The sequence below is a fragment of the Struthio camelus genome, chromosome 10, assembly GCF_040807025.1.
Source record: "Struthio camelus isolate bStrCam1 chromosome 10, bStrCam1.hap1, whole genome shotgun sequence".
In the NCBI taxonomy this organism is placed as follows: domain Eukaryota; kingdom Metazoa; phylum Chordata; class Aves; order Struthioniformes; family Struthionidae; genus Struthio; species Struthio camelus.
In genome coordinates, this window is record NC_090951.1 from 18,946,391 (window position 1) to 18,965,159 (window position 18,769).

Sequence of the window (18,769 nt, forward strand, 5' to 3'; positions counted from 1 at the left end):
TTTGAAATCAAGTGGTTCGACTGCTTAGTACACCTGCTTAGAAATGGTGTGATCATTTTCAGTGCTTTGCGAAAAGTTATTTGATGATGCAAAAACACAGAACTTTGTTTCCTCAAAATTATAAACAAAACTTGAAAATAAATTGTCAAAGTAGTATTGGTTTTGTTGATCCAGAGTTTGCACTGTTATTTACACCTCAGATTCATAACTTGTAGTAGCTATCTGGCTATGGGAATCTCATGCTATAGAAATGGCTGACAGCATGCTTTAGGTTGTTATTTTTTTGCAAGAATGCAATCCACTAGGTAAGGCAGAGTCCGTCAGTTCTACGGTGGATAATTTTAACATGCTCTGTTTTTAAAGAGAGGTCTTTAATTGTGGAATTTCATTTTTGCTTTTGTCTAACAACAGGAGTTAGATTTGTTGACCTTTAGTTTTCATAGTGTGTCTTTTCTACTATGCTTTTTAAGGGAAACTAGCTTAGAGGAGGAATGTATTGTGTTAATTATGTATAAAATAATTCCAATATATATGTTTCATTAAATTATGAAGTTGTGCCTAAATTCTTTTATGTTCTGGAACGGTCAACTTTCCCATCTGGAAAGGATGATTCTTTGTTCTATATTCATATAACAATGGTTACTTGGAGTTAATGACAGAAGTAGATGTTTATAGACCTTTTTGTTTTTAATAGTGTGTTGGTAAGTGATTCTGTCTTTTAAGAAGTCATATTTGATTTTTAAGATTAGATTTAGGATATGGTTTGGCATTAAAATTTGACTTAAACAGGGAACAGTTAGGTTTCAGAGTGCCAAAAAACTCTCAAACTGTTCTTGAAGATTTTGGGGCCAAATAGCAAAGAAATCTTTCAAGGTTACTTTTACTTTGCTGTGAAGCGAGAACCAAACTAGATGCCGGAAAACAATTTCTCTGTTATTTTGGACCTAACCATGACCCAAAACCAGTAAGGTGTGGTGTAAGAGCTAGGATGTCTTTGGAATTCAACTATCTGGTTAGAAGTGTAGTGCTGTGGCCAAATTTCAGCAAGTACGTTCTCCCTTTCACAGTTCGACCCTTAATTTCAAGTTTGATGAGTCATTAGTGTTATGTTGTGGTAAGCTTGTTACTTGGTTGGACCATTACATTTGAGATGCAAACGCAGAGGTTTCTGCTGGCCAAATTCTATAACTCTTTACTGAGTAAGATTCAAAATTGCAGATAGTTTTATTATATTTCCATTTAATGCTTTAACAATTTAACATTTAACAACTTCAGTCAGTATAGTCTGCTCCAAAATAAATACATGCTCTTAAGGTCTGTTTGTATGGGAGGTGTTGTGTATATGTAAGAACCACATGATTTATGCTAAATTACCTATGGTTTAGGCACATCCAGATGTTTTCACTTAAATGGGAACCATAATTATCTAAACTAATATACAGTGTTCAGTCATGCTTGAGGTGTGACATACAGAATTTTATAATGACTTCTTGTTATGTATAAGTTTGTCAGTGCTACCCAAATATATACCACAAATGTTAAGGAGTCTTTTTTTCCCCTCACTTTGGAATAGCTTGCATTTAAAAGCTAGTAGCAGCTTGCTTCCATTTGTTGCCAAAATAACATGGCAGGAGCAATCGGTTTCAATTGCTGCTGATAATTATAAGGTGCAGTCATTGAGAATATAGAGAAAAGGGGTCTGTGAGCTACATTTGAACTCTGTACTTAAGCAATAAAAATTTTATCAAACTGCAAAAAATAAGTCATTTTAACGAGCACATTCCAAAGGTGCTGGATTTATGAGGAGACCCCAGGATACTTTGATTGAAATTGCTGTCTCTGATTGTAGTTCTATATTTTATTGGTGCCATATTGTGAACAGTGCTGCTGCCAAAGTGAATGGGAAAGCAGCATAACAGACAGAGTTAACCCACAAAGGTTACCTCTTTTTATAATATCCGTGATGTATTGCATTAAAAATGCCTTGAAAGCCATCCTATTTGCAGTTTTCAGAAAGCATTTTTTCTTAAATTAAGTTACGATTTATCTGAACAGGGCAGAAAATATGAAAGACCCTGGAAGACTTTAGTATTGATTTTTCTGAGTATTTGCTAGCTCTTGTTTTCTCATTTGTGTGCTCCTTGATGGAAAGGCCTAGAGCTGATCCTGAGCCAAAGCTTCAGTTGGATGAGAGCAGCAGTGGAAGGAGGGGAATATAGGGACTGAATTTACAGTAGGAGTGTTGTCTAACTTGTAAGTTGGTTTTGTGAGAGACTTTTGGTTCTCTGGTTCCTGAATTAGGCAAAATTTAATTGCCTTAGAAAATTGTTAGAATTTATTAAAGGCTTCTCCCACCTAAACAAATGTTGAAGCATCCATATGAGAAGAATGACTTGAATATTTTGAAAGCGTGAGTTCAAGGCTACTTTTTATTTGTGCATAGAATAATAAAAGCTATAAATCTTTTAGTTTTTAGTTTTAGAAGTAATTGAGGACTGAATTTTAAAAAATTATTATGCAAAAAGCACATTTGTAGTGGACAGTGAAATGGACACAGCCAGACAATTACTAACTTATAAGCAATAATTAGGCATGCTATATACAGTTGATTATTTCTAACCTGTGACTGTAGTTCTGTGCCAACTGCTTTTTAAAGCTTCATCCCCCTCTGTCAAAATGCTCTGTTACATTAGCCACAAAACTGTTATGCCATAGCTTCTAAATACCTTATTATAAACTCTGACTATATCTTTCAATTTATAATGCAGTGAAGTAAGCTTCTGAAAAGAGTTCTGAGGAATTAAGCTTTACATATTATTTCAACGAAATGGATTATTTTTTCTTCCAGCTCAACACATTCATGTAGCTTAATGATAAGAAAAGTGTTGTGACAAATATATTGAAGCTTCATTGGCTCTTGCACGTTATCTATCATGTTTGACTAGTCTAAGAATTTTGAGAAAAGAATGACATACGATTCCAAGATTCTTGCCTCAGCTTTGGTGGTCTGGATAGCGTCTTTGTGCAAATGATTTCACCTCACTTTGCCTCAGTTTATAGTTTGGTGAAATTACAAGATGTAAACAAATGAAATTGTTCATAAAATGCTTTTGCAATTTATGACTTTAAATTCTTTTAAGAGTTATCTATTTTTTACATTGGCATTGTTGTCAATCTTTTTCTTTTTTCTATGCTTGTTACTATCGTTTTAATAATGTATAAAAAAGCCTAAAAGTGAATATAAAATTCCTATTATGTGTACCTGAGAATTTCCAAAAAGCTTTAGAGTTCAGTGCAAACTTTTTGCCTTGATTTGCCTTTGCCTTATAGTTCATATGATTGTTTTTATCTTTATATAGTTGATTGCAAAAAATTGTTGGTCTCATATGACAGTTTTACATGTTATGTACTTTTGACCTTGGAGATGGTGATTATACTAGAGCAGATTACAGAAAGTTTAAGCTTATTAACATTGTACCAATCTGTGATTTCATTAAGACTGTATTTTTAAACCAACGTTTGTATCTTATGGTTCTAATCTTGTCTCATTTGTTTGTGTGTTCTCCCCGACTTCTCTTTAAAGGTTCTGCAGTTGAAGAAAGCAGTGAACAGAATTTGAAGGGAAGAGACCCAGCTGTTTGGCATGTAGGTTTGAAGGTAGCATGGGACATAGAGACGCCTGGATTAGCAATACCACTTCACCAAGGAGACTGCTACTTGATGCTAGGTAATTTTCAAAGGCTAGGAAGGAGACCTTTCTGTTGAAAATACAGAAACTGACACTTACTTTAATGTAAATTATCATACATTGGTTTCAGTTAGGGCTCTCCTAATTTAGAAAGACAGAAGATCTGGCTAGAATGTATAACAAATTCTTCCTACCCTTTCCCATCCACAGTGTATTTTTGGGAACCTTTTTCTCCCAATGTTTCTTTCACTTCACAGCTGAAAAATGAAAACATTATTTTTGGGCCTTTCTTCTGTCTGTTGTACAGATAGAATTCCTAGTTCAACTCATGCTTCAGATCATAGGCAGAATTCCCCCAGCCGTTGTGAGTAGTTGAGCTGTCTCTGTCCCATCCTTATATTTGTAGAAGTTAATTTCTTTCTCTATTTTCAGTGCAGTTTCACAGAGTAGCAGTGAGCAGCTACATGCTTGGGGTGGGTGGGGGGGGGTATGTGTGTGTGGTTTTTTTTTTTTTTTTATTCCAGTTCTTGAGTTTGGGTTATAGATTCGCTATCCATCATGTAAGCTGTGACTGTAGCAGTCTTAAAAGCTTTCTGGTTCCATGATTCTTGAGATGCTAATCTGTGGATGTTTTATTGGTCACCATGGCACTTTTAGACATGGCACTTTTTCTTCGCTTTTCCAAGTGTATATTCCAACATACCATTTTCCAGTATTGGGATTATACCAAGAGCATAATAAACTGAGCCGTTTTACTCCAAGAGGGATGTATACTCCCTCGATATCTCATGTGTGGAGTATCAAAAAAAAACTAAATTGAACTCATTGTCTTGAGCAACTGAGCTCAGACAGTGAATTTCCATTAAAAGATTTGAGGCTAAGGTTCATTGACACAAAAACTATTCCTTGCTCTTTTGGCTTGTGTTTCTCTTCATTATGATTTTTGTTTAAGGAAATTTAGTTATAAATAACATAGCCTAAAACATGAACAATCCTTTTGTTTGCCTATTCAGTGATTTGACTTGACCGATGTCTTCAAGAGCGAGGACGTTTGTTCCCCTTTTGTGCCTTGGAAGGTGGAACATCATGGAACTTCCCTAGGGTGACCTATTCTACTGCCAACTGGTTGGGCTGGAATGTTTCTGCTTTTACCTTCTGACCTCCCAATAAATATTAACATGGTTTACTTATTACAGCTGATAATTTTTAAGACTGCCCACAAATGTATGTCCTGTGGTTTGTTCTTAGTTACCTCATCCAGTCCTGTGCACTGTCATCAATGAAGTATTGTGTGTAAAAGAACTAGGCTCTCTGTCCTCCTAAGTGTATTCAGACAGATCATTTGCTAAGATAGCAAGCGTGTGAGATCCTTTGGCACTGTGATGCAGATATGTCTCCCCCTTCTGCGTTTGCAAGAGTATAGGGTAGCAGCCTGGAGGGAGACTGAAACGTTTTCTTAAAGTTAAGTTTAGGTGGTGTCTAAATATTCCTACAAAGGGAATTATTAATCTTTTTTTGTGCGATAGCTTTTCCAACATCAAGTCTGTCATGAACAATCTTGTTCAGTAATCCTTACTGACTGGAAAGTTGGTGCCTAATCAACCTTGCTAGCTAAGCACATACAGAAAGCAAGTAGTGAAACAAGGTGTTTAACTTCAGTATTTTTATTGCAATATTCTATAAATTATAGTTAACTTGAGTTACCAAATCGTAAGAATGTTTCTTATTCCTCAGTGGAATTTGCATACTGTAACTGAAGTATTAGTGGAATTTCGTTATGGAGGATGGGTCAGAAAGCTACTTAATTTGACAATAATGTCCTGATCATGTTTAGATGGAAACAAAGGATATAGTAAACATTATTTTGAAGGTGATACATAAATCACTCATTAATACTTCATGGAGAGCTACAGTTTTGAGTTCTGTAGACCAGGTGTTTGATAATCTCTTTTGCATTTCCATAGCCTTTGTAATTATTTTTCCACAATTATTTAAAACATTTATTATTTTAATGTTTTTTAAGTGCCAACAGTCTGATAGAGAGACTGGAAACCTAAACTGACCCTTAGGTTTGTAGGTATGTCAGAACTGCTTTTATCAGCTTCTGTTACTTGAAGTGAGAGACTTAACATAAATGGACCTGTAGAGTTTTTAGTGTGTTTTTATACTGATCATGTTTTGTAAACTGCTTTAAGAGGAGGCATCTTGAGGATGCCATCTGAGAGGTAAAATATGAAAACTTTAAAAGGTAACCTGAAAGTAAAGAAGATAATTTTAGATTCATTCATCTTGTGCCTCTACACGTCATACATTCTGAAACATCATCAGAAGCTGAGTCTTCTCACTTGCATGTAAAGTGTGGAAGCATCTAGGATGTGTAACATTAAGACTAGAGTACTACAGCTCTGGATATCAGCTGATAGTTGCTCTTGAAGTGGAAAGGACTGACTGGCAGGAACGTGTACTTTTTCTGACTACCATTCTCACACACAACTCTTGTAGCTCTAGTGAATAACTGAGCGTCACTGCATGCCTGTTTTTTCAATTTTTGAAGTGGTATAATGCTAGCTTACTTTACGTGGATGTCGCAAAATATTGAAACGTCAAGTTCAGTATGTTACTTACAATTAAAAAGTCAGCTCCTATCAGCTCGTGTACCTGTAATACTCCAATTGCTAATATTGTACACACAAATCTCATGAAAACTCTAATATCAAATGTGCAAATACAGTAACTCATTTGTAAATCCTGAGCTATATGTATATCGAAGTACCAACAAGATTGGGTTTGTTTTTAGGATATTTTTTTTAATAATAGTTTTGTCCCTCTCTTATTTGGCTCTATAAAAATTCTTTGTTATTCTTGGTAGAATTTCCTTAAAATGAAATCTTAAAATACAGCTTTACGCCTGCATTCTCAATACTCCTCTTCAGATGAAATAATAACAAACCTTAATTTGAATGCATGCTAATACTAAACCTGAGGTGGTAAATCCATCCATTTTAAGACAAGTTATTACAATAATATAAATGTATTTTGATTTAAAGAAAAACAAAATCCAAAATAACTTTCAGTATGACAACTTTTTTTAAGACTTATTTTTCTTAATATGAAGAAAAAAGATTTGGTGAAGGACTGCAAATCTGCTGCCTAAAAACTCAAGTCCGAACTTTATATCACTCATGAAACGGAAACACTTTAGCCCAATTTAGAATAATATATTGGTCTGCAGAGGAAGTGCATACTGAACCCTGCTGTCTCAAGTACACAGTCAAGGGGTGTCTAATATGAAACGTGTTGGGTGCATGCAATAAATCCAAAACGCGTGGAAGTAAGCAAAGGGCCCCATCTGCTCTGCTCTAGAGCATGCTTAACAAGGGTTGTCATGGTCTTACTATTAAATTGCAATCTTTACCCTAGTCTTAGAGTTAGACACGACCAGATTTGCAAACAGATTTACAATTTTCACTAATTTTCCTACCATGACTTCAGAACATACTTAACAAAAATACACTCTGGACTTTTTCAAAGGGAGAAGATTTACTTTTCCACAGCTGTTTCCCATAGATCAAACCCTTGCTTGAAGGTTAGGATTTTAAAACAGCATGAAGATGAACTTGGAATCTCATTCCCCTCCCCACTCCCAGCAAAATATAGTTCAAGAAGCATACAAAAATTATTTTCATAACCAGGCAGAAGTTGGGTGCACACATTGCAGAGGCTGGTTTGTGGTTAAAGATAAAGATTTAATGGAAACACTTCCACATGTATATAGTGGCTCATTAAACTATTTCTAGATATTTAATCTACTGCTATATCCACAAACTAACTTGAACCCTCTTTGCTCTCCAGCATCTTGAATGTGTTGGAGTTTTTTTAACCTTGGAGTTTTTTTTTTTCTTGACTCCATATTTAATCCAAATGCTATACTCCTTGATTATTAAGACTTCGAACCCCAGAAACTTATTTGTCGTTACCAAACTTTGATCATGTAGTTTGGCAAATCCTGGACATCTTTTTTAGTTCGACCCTTTAATTCATTTTGTGTTTTGCTTGTGCACACTTTTCTTGTTTAAAAGCTAAAAATATTTCTTAATTAGGGCCAGATCATCTCTCTGGCTTTCTGTTATGAAGGTAGTACAAGACACATTCCATTGACCTTTAGCTTCTTGAGGAAGGATACATAGCCTTTCTGGTGCTTTCTGTCGAGATACCTGCAGTAAAATTACATTGATTTGGATTTCTACTCTGGAAGCATTGCTAGAAGATGGGTGAAGGAAGAGTTGGCTTCTGTAGTCTCCAGTCATCTCTGTCAGCCGTCCCATTGCATCAGAGAATACCACATAATTTGTGAAGCATGTGCACTCCTGCATGTATTAAAACCATTTAGTTACATTAATCTCACTTTAAAAAAAAAAAAAAATCAGATAAATTTGGTGAAATGGTATTCTGTGTAACCTTCCCTTTTTTAAAGTTACTGTTATGCTTACATTCTTTAGCATGAGTTTGCCAGTCACAAGCCATCTTTCAGTGCTGTCGTATGTGTGCAACGGGATACCAGTGGAATTAGAAACGCTGGAAAAACATTCTAGTGCTTTTGGAAATTGCACTATAGTAGAGTAAATCAGAAAACTTCATTTGCTAATGGGAGTTAGAAAAATAAATAGCACAAGTGCGTTTTACATTTGTTTTTGTGCATATTTGGGTCAATAAGAATATCAAAGCTTTTGTCAGTGCTTCTAATCCCACTGTATGTGTTACTTGCTTCAAAATAGATGACAAAAAGAAAACTGTATAAATAAAACAGTCAATAAGAACACTTATAAGAAGATAGAAAAGAATATAGACCCGTGTTGCTAGCCCTGAGAACAATCTGCAACTTGTGGTTTTCATTTTCCTGAAATGTATTTTACCTAGTAGCTATGAAGATTTTGGGTCTTCAGTCCTTACTCCTTTCAGTAACGTTTGGCAAAGAGTTCGTTTCTTTTCTTGCTTTTTTGTGTTTGTTATGTCTTAATAATCAGCAATATTATTAAGAAAGTAAATAGGTGCACAGCCATTGTTTCCTTGAGACTGCTTTGGCTTGTCACCTTACTTCTGCTCTAGCAGTTAGTTAAGTAGTCCAGTTAGTATACATACTTACAGTTACGTACACATATATTTAACCATTAGTCCACCCTTTTGACCAAAGGAAAATACAAGCACGGGACTAATATTACACTACCCATATGTTGCCCACAGAGGACTGAACTGTGATTCTAATGTGAAAAAAAGAACTAATTGCACCTATCATAAGGCAGCACAAGAAAAAAATTACATAGTGTTTGATAAGATCATTATACTGTTATTATAGTATGCTGTTGTAGCATACTGTTCTGTAAAACATAGGAATAATAGAAATTGTTAACCTGAAGAATATTATTTAGAAATTGTCTCATAAACTTGAGCTAAAAAATGTTCTTCTCTCTGAAGTAAATTTTTTTACTATTTTGTGTTATCTTTTATTTGTTATGAATTTAGCATAGTTTCCTCATAGAGATGGGGACACTGACTTTCCTTATCCTGTTGATGTTTGTGCTGTTGGTGTCCAGATAATTTGGCTGATTAGAAGAAGGTACACAGTGCGGTGTGAACAGAGCAGGGACAGGGACTCGGGAGAACAGGATCAGGTAAGAGAGGGGTGAACTGGCAGTAGTTTACTGCCAGTAGAGCACCATAAATGTTGTTTACTGTAGTGGTTTTTTTTTTTTTTCCTGCAAGTGAGAGAAATAGGGATCTGTATTAAGTAAAAACTCTGTTTTGTGACTGTTTTACACGTGTGTTATCTGAGGTTTCTGTAGCTGGTGATTCTGTGTCAAAGAATTGTATGCATTTGCAGGTAATTAGATCATCTGCTAAACATACTTATGACTTCTTAGTACTTCATCTGTAAAGTTAAAACCTTTTTGCATCTGACCTCCGAATTATTTAAACAGACTTCAAGTTGATAACTTTGTTTTCCGAGGTGGCTTTGACCATCTGTACGCAATCATACATGTGATTAATTTCTTTTAATAAATCTTGCCTGGACTTGCCTCAGCTAGTAGTGGTATAATGGGATCTGGCCCTAAGGTGGCAGATGAATCATTGGAAAGTGGCAGGCGGAAAGTAGTAGAAATAAAAAACCAAAACAATCCATTTAAAAGAAATGGGGATTTTTGCCATATACGTGTATGCAGGAAATAGTCTCCGTGTTTCTTAGGTACTCTGCTTCAGACAGCGATCTGAAGGTCTTTTTTTCCCCGCATTCAGACACCAAGTTTTGTTACCAGTGAAGGCTGTGTTTTGTGTTGAATGCAAACAAACCCTTTACAATATTGTCAGTGATTTTGGGAGGCTGATTTAGAAGTTGTGGTGCCTGAAGCTCAAGTGGTCTTCCATGTTTGTATAGTGTCTAGTGGCACAATGTTATGCTGTTAGTACAGCTAAGTAAGAACAGCTTTCGTGTGTGTGACCAATTTAGGCTTTGATTTGGAAAGTTCTTTCTGGTCAGAATACGCTTTAGCCTGTATTAAACTTCACTGTTTTTTCTTGACTGTTTTCTAGAATTACAGTTTTAATTTTGGATAATTTGTTGTGTTTTAAAGTTTATGAACATAAGAGAAGCCTGGTCAGACCTTACGAAAATAGTCCATGCTAATGACAATGTTTTTCATAGACATGGAAAAGTATTGAAAGTGTTGAAAGTCATTTAAGCAGTTAATTTTATTCTAATTTTCAAAACTTCTCTCTGATATAAAAGTTGATTGATATATACATATCTTAAATATCCATATGGGAGGCAAGACTATTTTAAAAAGTATTATATGAGCCCTAAACGCAGTTGAAGGAGAAGGGATTACATGACAGTCCTTGAAACTGTATCAACTGTATTGCTAAATTGGTGCTAATTGTGATTTGAATGAAAAGCTCACTTCTTATGTGCATTATATAGTTCACATAAGTTATTTATAAATATTGATACTAAAAGGAGATTTCCATGCCACAGTCCTCCTGAATTTATAGTAAGGTCTGGGCCCACTGTGTTAAGCTGGAAAAGACGCAACATTGGCTCTTACCTCACCATTAACTGAGGAGAACCTTCTGAGGAGTAACTTCCTGCGTGCAGTTCTCCAAAGCAGGACTGATACATATATTCCTACTTTTTTATGTGTGTGTGTTTTGTGACGTATAATCCGTTAGAGTTGAATTGAAGAGATAGTGTTTCCATTTTCCAAGCTTCATCAATCAGTGTTCAGTCAGGCAAAACCTGAACTGATGTTTTCTCCATATGTATTATGTTTTACCTAAATCTGCAATGGAGCTGTGGTAGTTTTGAGATGGGAGTCCAAGAAAGGCAGCAGTTTTGGTTCAGCTCTAACACCAGTGCAAGAATCTGGATGTAATATTCTGTATGTGAATAAAAGCTTCTGCTGCCAAATGGACAGTGTCTCCTTTAACAAACAGTCCTTTTTCTTTTCAAATGATACTTTTTAAAAGAGAAGTTAAAGAAAAGCAAGTTTTTACTGTGATCTTGTAAGACTTAGAATGTATTTTTTGAGAGATATCTTTTGAGAGATGTGATCCATGAAGCTTCAACTATTTTTGTACAATTACAGTTTTAGATGAATTGTAAACTCTCAGTTTAAACTTACAGGGCTCTTTCGAAGAGTTATAAAGGATTAGAAACAGAAGCAATTTTGAGCGGGAGCTCTACAATGAAAGAGTTGCCAAGGATTTGAATGAAGGTGCAAATCAAAATGTTATAAATTTAATGCTGTGTTTACTATTAAAAAAACACACCAAAATGGGTACTGAATGGGTTGTGGGAAAGAGTTTAAGTTTTTTTGGTGACAGTTGTTCATGAAAGTGATTGTGATGGTTAATATTGTTACGTTCAGAGATGCTGTTCTGTGGTCCTTGCAAGATTTGGCACTGTGTACAATTTAACTCTCATATGAAATTCTCTTTCATAGGAAATGTTTTTTTCCCTGTTTGGGTTTTTTATTTGTTTTGGAGCTCTTTCTAAGCTTTTCAACTTCATCTCTGTGCAGACCTCATACAAATAGAAGATAAGCCTCCCATCAAAACTTTTTCAGTGGGAATACAATCGCAGCTCATAACACTTGTTCTGCCTATTCCTTATATGAGCTCTTGGTCTAATTTTTTTTTCTTGAGTTTGTGATGCTATCTGCTAACTTGGGTATGAATTTTTGTAATAGTTGCTTATAAAATTCTTGGAAAGAAGACAAATGGATCTACAACCGTGACAAATTTAATCACTCTTGTGAATTATTATGTGTAAGGCTAATTTCAATTTAAAAATTTCAGACTTCTGTAACAAGATGAAGGTTTTAGAGCATGTCTTTTTTCAATGATAAAGCAAATAACATTAAACTTTACACATTGTGTTTTTTTCAGTCTGATAGACTGTCATTGTGGTCAGAAGAGCATTTACAAAAATGAGTAGGAATTTGGGGTTTCTCAGGTTGGGGATGGGCAAATACTGATGTTTTAAGGAGAATCATATTTACATGATGGCAGGATGAAGCTTGATCATTTCTTATTGCGCTGTATTATGATGACTGAAATTACATTCCCTCAAAGAATAGATGTTGTTGAAAATATAGACTCCAAGTTAACCAGCATCTTGCAGATCTGTGCTTTTCTTCATGTTTTTTTTTTCTTAGTGACACTTCAGGTTACATGATTTTGTATTTTTTTTAATCTCTCTAGTGACTTACGAAACCTAGTTTTTTTCACCTAATAGTGATCATATAGTGCTATTTGATAGATTTTCCTGAATGTTTTGTTGAGTTTGAGAGGGCAGCTAAACTAAAACTATTTGATTTTTAGACTAATGGTGAATGCTATTACTAGATTTAGTCTTAACTTTTGCAGAAGAGTGCATTTCCTCTAGAAAATGATGATTTGTTGGAATTCAAGCATTTATGATAATTTTGGTAAAATTCTGATGGCAATCAAATAGATTCCATTTAGAGAGATCTGGGTAGTAGGAAAGCTGTTTGTTTGCCTACTTGTTTGCTCAAGTTCTTGGCAGCCCTCCTGGCAGGCTACAGGATAGTCTTAAGTGAAATGCTTTGGAGGCAGGTCTTTGAGCAGGTTGAGCCTTTTGAGGGTGCTTTTTTTTGCCTCTGAGCTGAAGAAAGAACTTCAGATAAGTTTTGGGGAAAAAAGGATGAAATGACATGTCTTTGTCTTTAAAAAAAAAATTATACTTTTTTGCAATAAATATCAGTATTCTTTAGCGATTTTTGAGAAGAAAGATTGTAAATTCTGGCTCAACTTTGAAAATTCATTTAGTTTAGCTGAATTTTTCACATGGGAGGTGGAATGAAATCCACTTTTAAACTGTGTAAACTAGGAGAAAACCTAGGTATGGGAGATCTTTGTTAACACTAGGATAATGATCGTGGTCTAGTAAATACGTAAGCTCTACAAAGATAATACTGTGTACTATGTGAATTCTCTGTTCTTTATTTTAAATGCTTCATGCACTGCCCTGAGTTCATAATTAGCCAAGATCAATAGTTAAGTATAATTTTTTTATGTGCTTAAGTTTTTCATCTTTGTCTCCAGATGATCTTAATATGACACATCAGCACTGTGTTCTGGCTGGTTTTTTACCTCGATTCAGCTCAACTCACAGAGTGGCAGATGTGAGTATAGAAAATTGGTTGCTGTTTTTTGTTTTGTAAAGCTAATATTCTGGTACTGTAAATTCAGCATCATGTTGTCTTATCCTGAACTGTGGTTCACAGTTATGCTGATGACTCATTAATCTTTTTTTCTTGAACAACTGCTATTCGTTTACTGTTGGATCAAGGTACAGTTCCTCTCTCTATAGTTAGTTTACCTAGCCTCACAGTTAGGCATATAAAATATGAATTAGCAATGTGCTACACCACACGTTCACGGATTATTGAAGAAACGCAAAAACATGCAACAGATATTCACATATTTCTATCTGAATTGTTTTACGAGTCTTTTTACTCTGTTCGTATCCTAGTCCTAGCTGAAAGACAATATTCATGGTGAGACAGAAATATTCAAAAACATACGTCAGCAAGGTCCACTGGCAAAAACAGCTTTTAGGAGGTCGGGACAACTATGAGTAGTCATGAGTAGGTTTTAAATTGGATCCTTCTGGTGCTCCTAGGGGTGGAAGGAGCAGAACGGTGATACAAAGTGTCTTGTCTGAGAGTTGTTCTTGGATAACAAGGGTTCAGTTGGTTACTTTCAAATATTAAAATGCATTTTTTACCATTTATTTATTTATTTTTAATAGACCTCTCCTTCTCCTCATTCCTTTCTGTGATATTTCTCATTAGTTTTGTTTATATAGTATTCAAATGGAAAAGCATACAGAAATAGATAGTCTGTATTGTAAAATGATATTTTAAAAAAAAGTCACAGAATCACAGAATTGATTCTTTTTTTTGTCCTTTTCAGCAGGGCAAAATGCACTGCTGTTGAAGCATGTGAGAAAGACACATATATCCAGACGCTTTTTTCCCCCTCGCTCTTTGTACTTTGCCCAATAATATAAAGCGAAGAAGTGGCACCAAACGCAGACATAAATATACATAAGATGTAATAAAAAATAAAGCATAAGAAGATGAGAATACTACTATATTTCTCAAATTTCTTTAAGGAATTATTGTTCCAAAGATGTAACAAATTTTTTATATGAGAGCTTTTGTTTCCCAGACAGATCTTTACTCATCTCACTTGAACTGGGCTTTGATATTAAGTGATATAGTACAGTGTGCATTTTAAAGAAACAAACAAAAAAAGTGGTTTTCCTCTCTCTTTTAGGAGTGATCTGGCCTGCTATTCCTGGCTCTGTGCTATTTTTTACAGGAAAATTCATGTTTATTTTCACAGTTTAAAAAGCTTCTTTATGAAGTGATTATGTTTTATTTTTGTGGACTGTTGTGATCTTATGTTGTATAGTATGGAGATTTTATTACAAAAAATATGAGACCGGGGATCTTATTCAAGATTATTTCTGGGAATTTAGTAGAAGTCAAAGATATTTAATTGAAATAATTAAGCTAAAAATCCTTTTGAAATGAAAGAGGATATGTGTTTATAAGTTTCCTTCTAATTTTGAAGGAATGTATCTGTAAAAACAAAATAAGCAGAGCAGAAGTGCCATTCTGTTCTGGAAGTGCCATTCTGTTCTGTGCAAATAACGTACATGTTGTAAGCACACTGTTCTCTCAGACTGGAAGTGGAATTCCATGTTAGTATTACTAGGAGCCTTATACAAGACGAATAAAAGTGAGTGTTTAATACTGTCAAAGACTAGTCAGGAAGCAAGGGAAAGTGTGGACATGTTTTTGTATGCCATATTTGTAAAGTAAATGTAAAAGGAATATTGTTTTTTCTCTTTTCAATCTGTGCTTCAGTGATGGGTTATATTTTTGATGGATAAGACTTTTTTCATAATTCTCACTGATACCCATACAGACAATTCAGCTTTTGTTTAAAAGATCATGAAATAAAGCTACAGAAATACATCTCTTTTACTCCTTTATTTTGATTATTTCAGAGGTAGTATAGCAGGCAGGAGTATATTTGAGAAATATGTAAGTTCTGAAGTGGTTGTGTGTGTGTGTGTGTGTGTGTGTAAATATATGTTTTTTATTTTTTAATAGTGTTCAAGAGGAACATTGGACTATATCTTTGGTCAATGTGAACTTGCACTCCAGAATTTACAGGCTGGTTCTGATTCAATACCTTTATCTTTGAAATCTCTGGAAGTTGCTGTTGTAAAGCAAGTAGAAGAAACTCATAATGAGGTGAGAAGATTTGCGTGGAAAGTATTTCAGCCAGAGATGCAGTCTGCTTATGGATCTAACGTAAATTAAGTGTATTTAACGATTCACAAGACATTGCTGTGTATAAGCTTGAAATGTATTTTTATTGACTTTTGTATTCGGGTATAATGATTGGGATTAACTCACATCTGATACTTTCATTCCCAAGAAAGATTTCATTTTTTCCTCTTAAGATCCCTGTGCTGGTAGATTCAAAGACTAGTTTTAGTGAGATTGGTTTCATGGTGCAAAATCTGATGGTGTGGTGGAGAAACTGAAGTACCCCAGCCCTTCTCTGGCAGAGAGGAAGAGAGAAACAAATTTGAAGGAATGTGCAAGCAAGTAAAATTCTTGCAAAAACTTTTCAGGTGTTTATCAAGCATTAAGATAGCTGCCGGTCTTTTACAGAATGCCAAATGTGACACAATTGTGAGCATTTACTCTAAAGCATGTTCTGAGGAGAATACAGTGGGAACAATTTTGAGGAATAACATAGTTCAGCCGGTGATCCCACAATATGAAGTATGCAAGCGTAACACTGGCCTCTCGCAGCATTCCACTGCCGCTGGCACAGCGCTTTGTGGTTCGAGGTGCAGAACTCGATCTCAGCAAACACGCTGACTTGACAAACCAACTGAAATTATCAGACAGTATTTTGGGCAACTGTGGAAACAGGTAGTTTTTCTGTAATATAAAAGTAGGTAGCATTATGGGGAATCTAATTTTGCAAATTCCATGTTAATGGAAAGAGTTGGCAGGATGACATAATGTTTTGGGTCTTCTTACACTGCTGGCATAGTGGAAAATGTAGAGTCACAGAAAACGTAGACAGGGATATTTTTAGGGGTGTAAAATGAAAGGTTGTTTAGCTGCTCTGGAAAGCTGTGCTTCCACCTGAAATGCTGTTTGCTGTTGCTAACTGGAAAGTATTGATGGTAATCTCTCTTTGAAAAACAGTTATGGTGAGCAGTTAATGCAACTTTTGGGACCGCTTTCTACTCAAATATCAGTGGTTCCTTACGGCATTGCTATGTTCAGACATTTTGAAGGAATTTTTCTGAATTTCTACTGAGATAAGCATGATCATCTTTATATAGTGTGTAGTTTTCACTCAAAGGAGAATTTGTGCAAATGCTTTATTTAAATTGCCACCTGCTGAGGAATATAATATGGTGTATTGTTACTAAAACTTTATAGAACACTTTTTATCTGTATTGTGTTTAGAGATGGTAAAATTGAGTATAGTGATGGCAAAAGATTTGCTCCCTTGATTTTTAGTAAAATAGCCCCTAGAACAATTTAAAGAAATCTGATGCATGCAGGGCTTTACAAAACATTAATCAGGCTCAGTCCATAAAACTGTATGCATCTGTGGTTTGCACAGCTTCAGCCACATGCACAGCTGGTGTAAATTTGCACGGGCCCTTTAACATCAAAGACCTGTGCCATTTACATCAGGTGAGAGACCAGCCCCTGGTGTTTGCAGTCACCTGAATAATTTTGCTATGTGACATACAGGGATGTTTCCTGTTACACATATGGGATATGCTGTAGCAGAAATCATTGCTTAACTTGTACGTATTGCGCACTTAGTCTTAGTAGACACATTGGATCTATATTTCATTTGAAAAGAGAATACCCACTCACCTTTTTCTTATTTCTTTTTTCAAGGTCACCTCTTCACTTGAAGGATAAATACCATATGTTGAAATGCTATTTAAGCTTTATTTTTTATTTGCTGCATAAGTAGGAAGAGTTATCTGTGGTTTTACACTGTGGTAAATACATGTTTCTTTTTCACACATCGCTGAAATGCAAACATAAGTATCCATGAGGCAGATTTTTGTATAGAAAAGCTTCCTACCGTCTTTCACTCACTATATGATAAACCTTTGTATTTCTAGGCACTAGTACAGCTTTTAGGTTCAAATTTTTGCAGGCATGTGAAGAACATGTTTTATTTCTTTAAGGTACCAAACTGTTCAGCTACTGATGAAAATGAGTGTGGTCAGGATTTGATCACTCTTATTTTTTTTATGTTTTTTCTCCTTAGTTTCTCAGTATTTTTAAATAGGAAAGTCGAAACTGCACTAGGTAAAGCCGAACAAAAGATAATGAAGAATTAATTTATTGAAGAATTGTCACCCTATTTTTACTGTGTATTTCTGTTCTGATGTACAGCTTGCTGTGCTAAATCTAAATTTCCTTGTGAATTTTCTTACTTCTCCCCTGGACCAGAGATCATGTTAATGAATTTGAAATTAGGTGGTATTCCCATCTCACAAGAGGTGATACAGTTTTATTTTTACTTTTAAATATCATTGAAATGGAAGCTCCTCATAGATTTTAGCCCCAATAACTAGATACAGCTGTTTTTCTAGATGGTGTACCTTCCTGAAATGTTAGGGTTTGTTTTTTTGTTGTTGTTGTTTAACTCCTCCTTGTTGACACCTGTGAAGTAGTCATCAGAGATCGTTAACTGGAACAGAACCATCAAGGTGGCATCAGGCTACATGCAACTAAGCTAAAATATATAGTAGCTTAGCACAGGCTCACAGTCTGTGCCGAAATTAAGTGCTCTGTCAAATGAGATCTGGATGAGTTAGCTGTGTCTGCCAGAGGGCAAAAGACTAAGAGCAAGTCTGGAAGAATGAGGTATGATTCTGTGCCTTCACTCTTGTATTCCTGGGCAGGAAAATTGACTTTGTAAGCTGATAAAGTGGGTTGGAACGAAAGGTCTGTAGCTCAGGTGGAGATTTACTTTTTTCCATTTTTGTCAGGGGCATAGACACCTCAGGAACTACTCTGGTAACCAAGGTAGAATTTAAATAATTATTTAGACTTAGCCTTGGTGTCATGGCCTTCCTGGGTAAAACCACCTTCAAAGGAATTGCTGAGTAACTGTGAGGTGCATGCTGTTTGCTGGATGTGTTTGAGTTATTTCACACACAGTAGGTACTTCATAGCTGTAAAAAAAAGATAACCTCAAATGAGGATGTTCACGTGCTGCTCGTCTAAGTAGCTTGTAGGCTTGAAATCTGAACAAATACTGCGGTGGCCGTGTATTCTATGAGCAGAGTGTAGTAGGGTGAACAGAAGTAATTACTTGGATGGCTGTGAAGTATACTGGCCTAACACCGATGCACACATGGTGTTACACATTGAATTAAGTTACCTCCTTAAGCAGTCAGGTTGCTGCTTGGTCAGTAGTAATTTA

At 35.4% G+C, this 18,769-nt stretch overlaps 1 protein-coding gene across 4 annotated transcripts in view; it reads left to right on the forward strand.

Annotated features, from left to right (window-relative positions):
- The window catches only part of FTO (FTO alpha-ketoglutarate dependent dioxygenase), a 267,508-nt gene that overhangs the window by 59,174 nt on the left and 189,565 nt on the right, over positions 1-18,769 (forward strand). For all 4 annotated transcript variants that reach the window (XM_068955600.1, XM_068955601.1, XM_068955602.1 and 1 more), the window contains exons 4-6: positions 3,584-3,727; positions 13,307-13,386; positions 15,391-15,534. In XM_068955600.1, the coding sequence (XP_068811701.1) occupies positions 3,584-3,727; positions 13,307-13,386; positions 15,391-15,534 (368 nt within the window). The remainder of the gene's footprint in view (positions 1-3,583; positions 3,728-13,306; positions 13,387-15,390; positions 15,535-18,769) is intronic.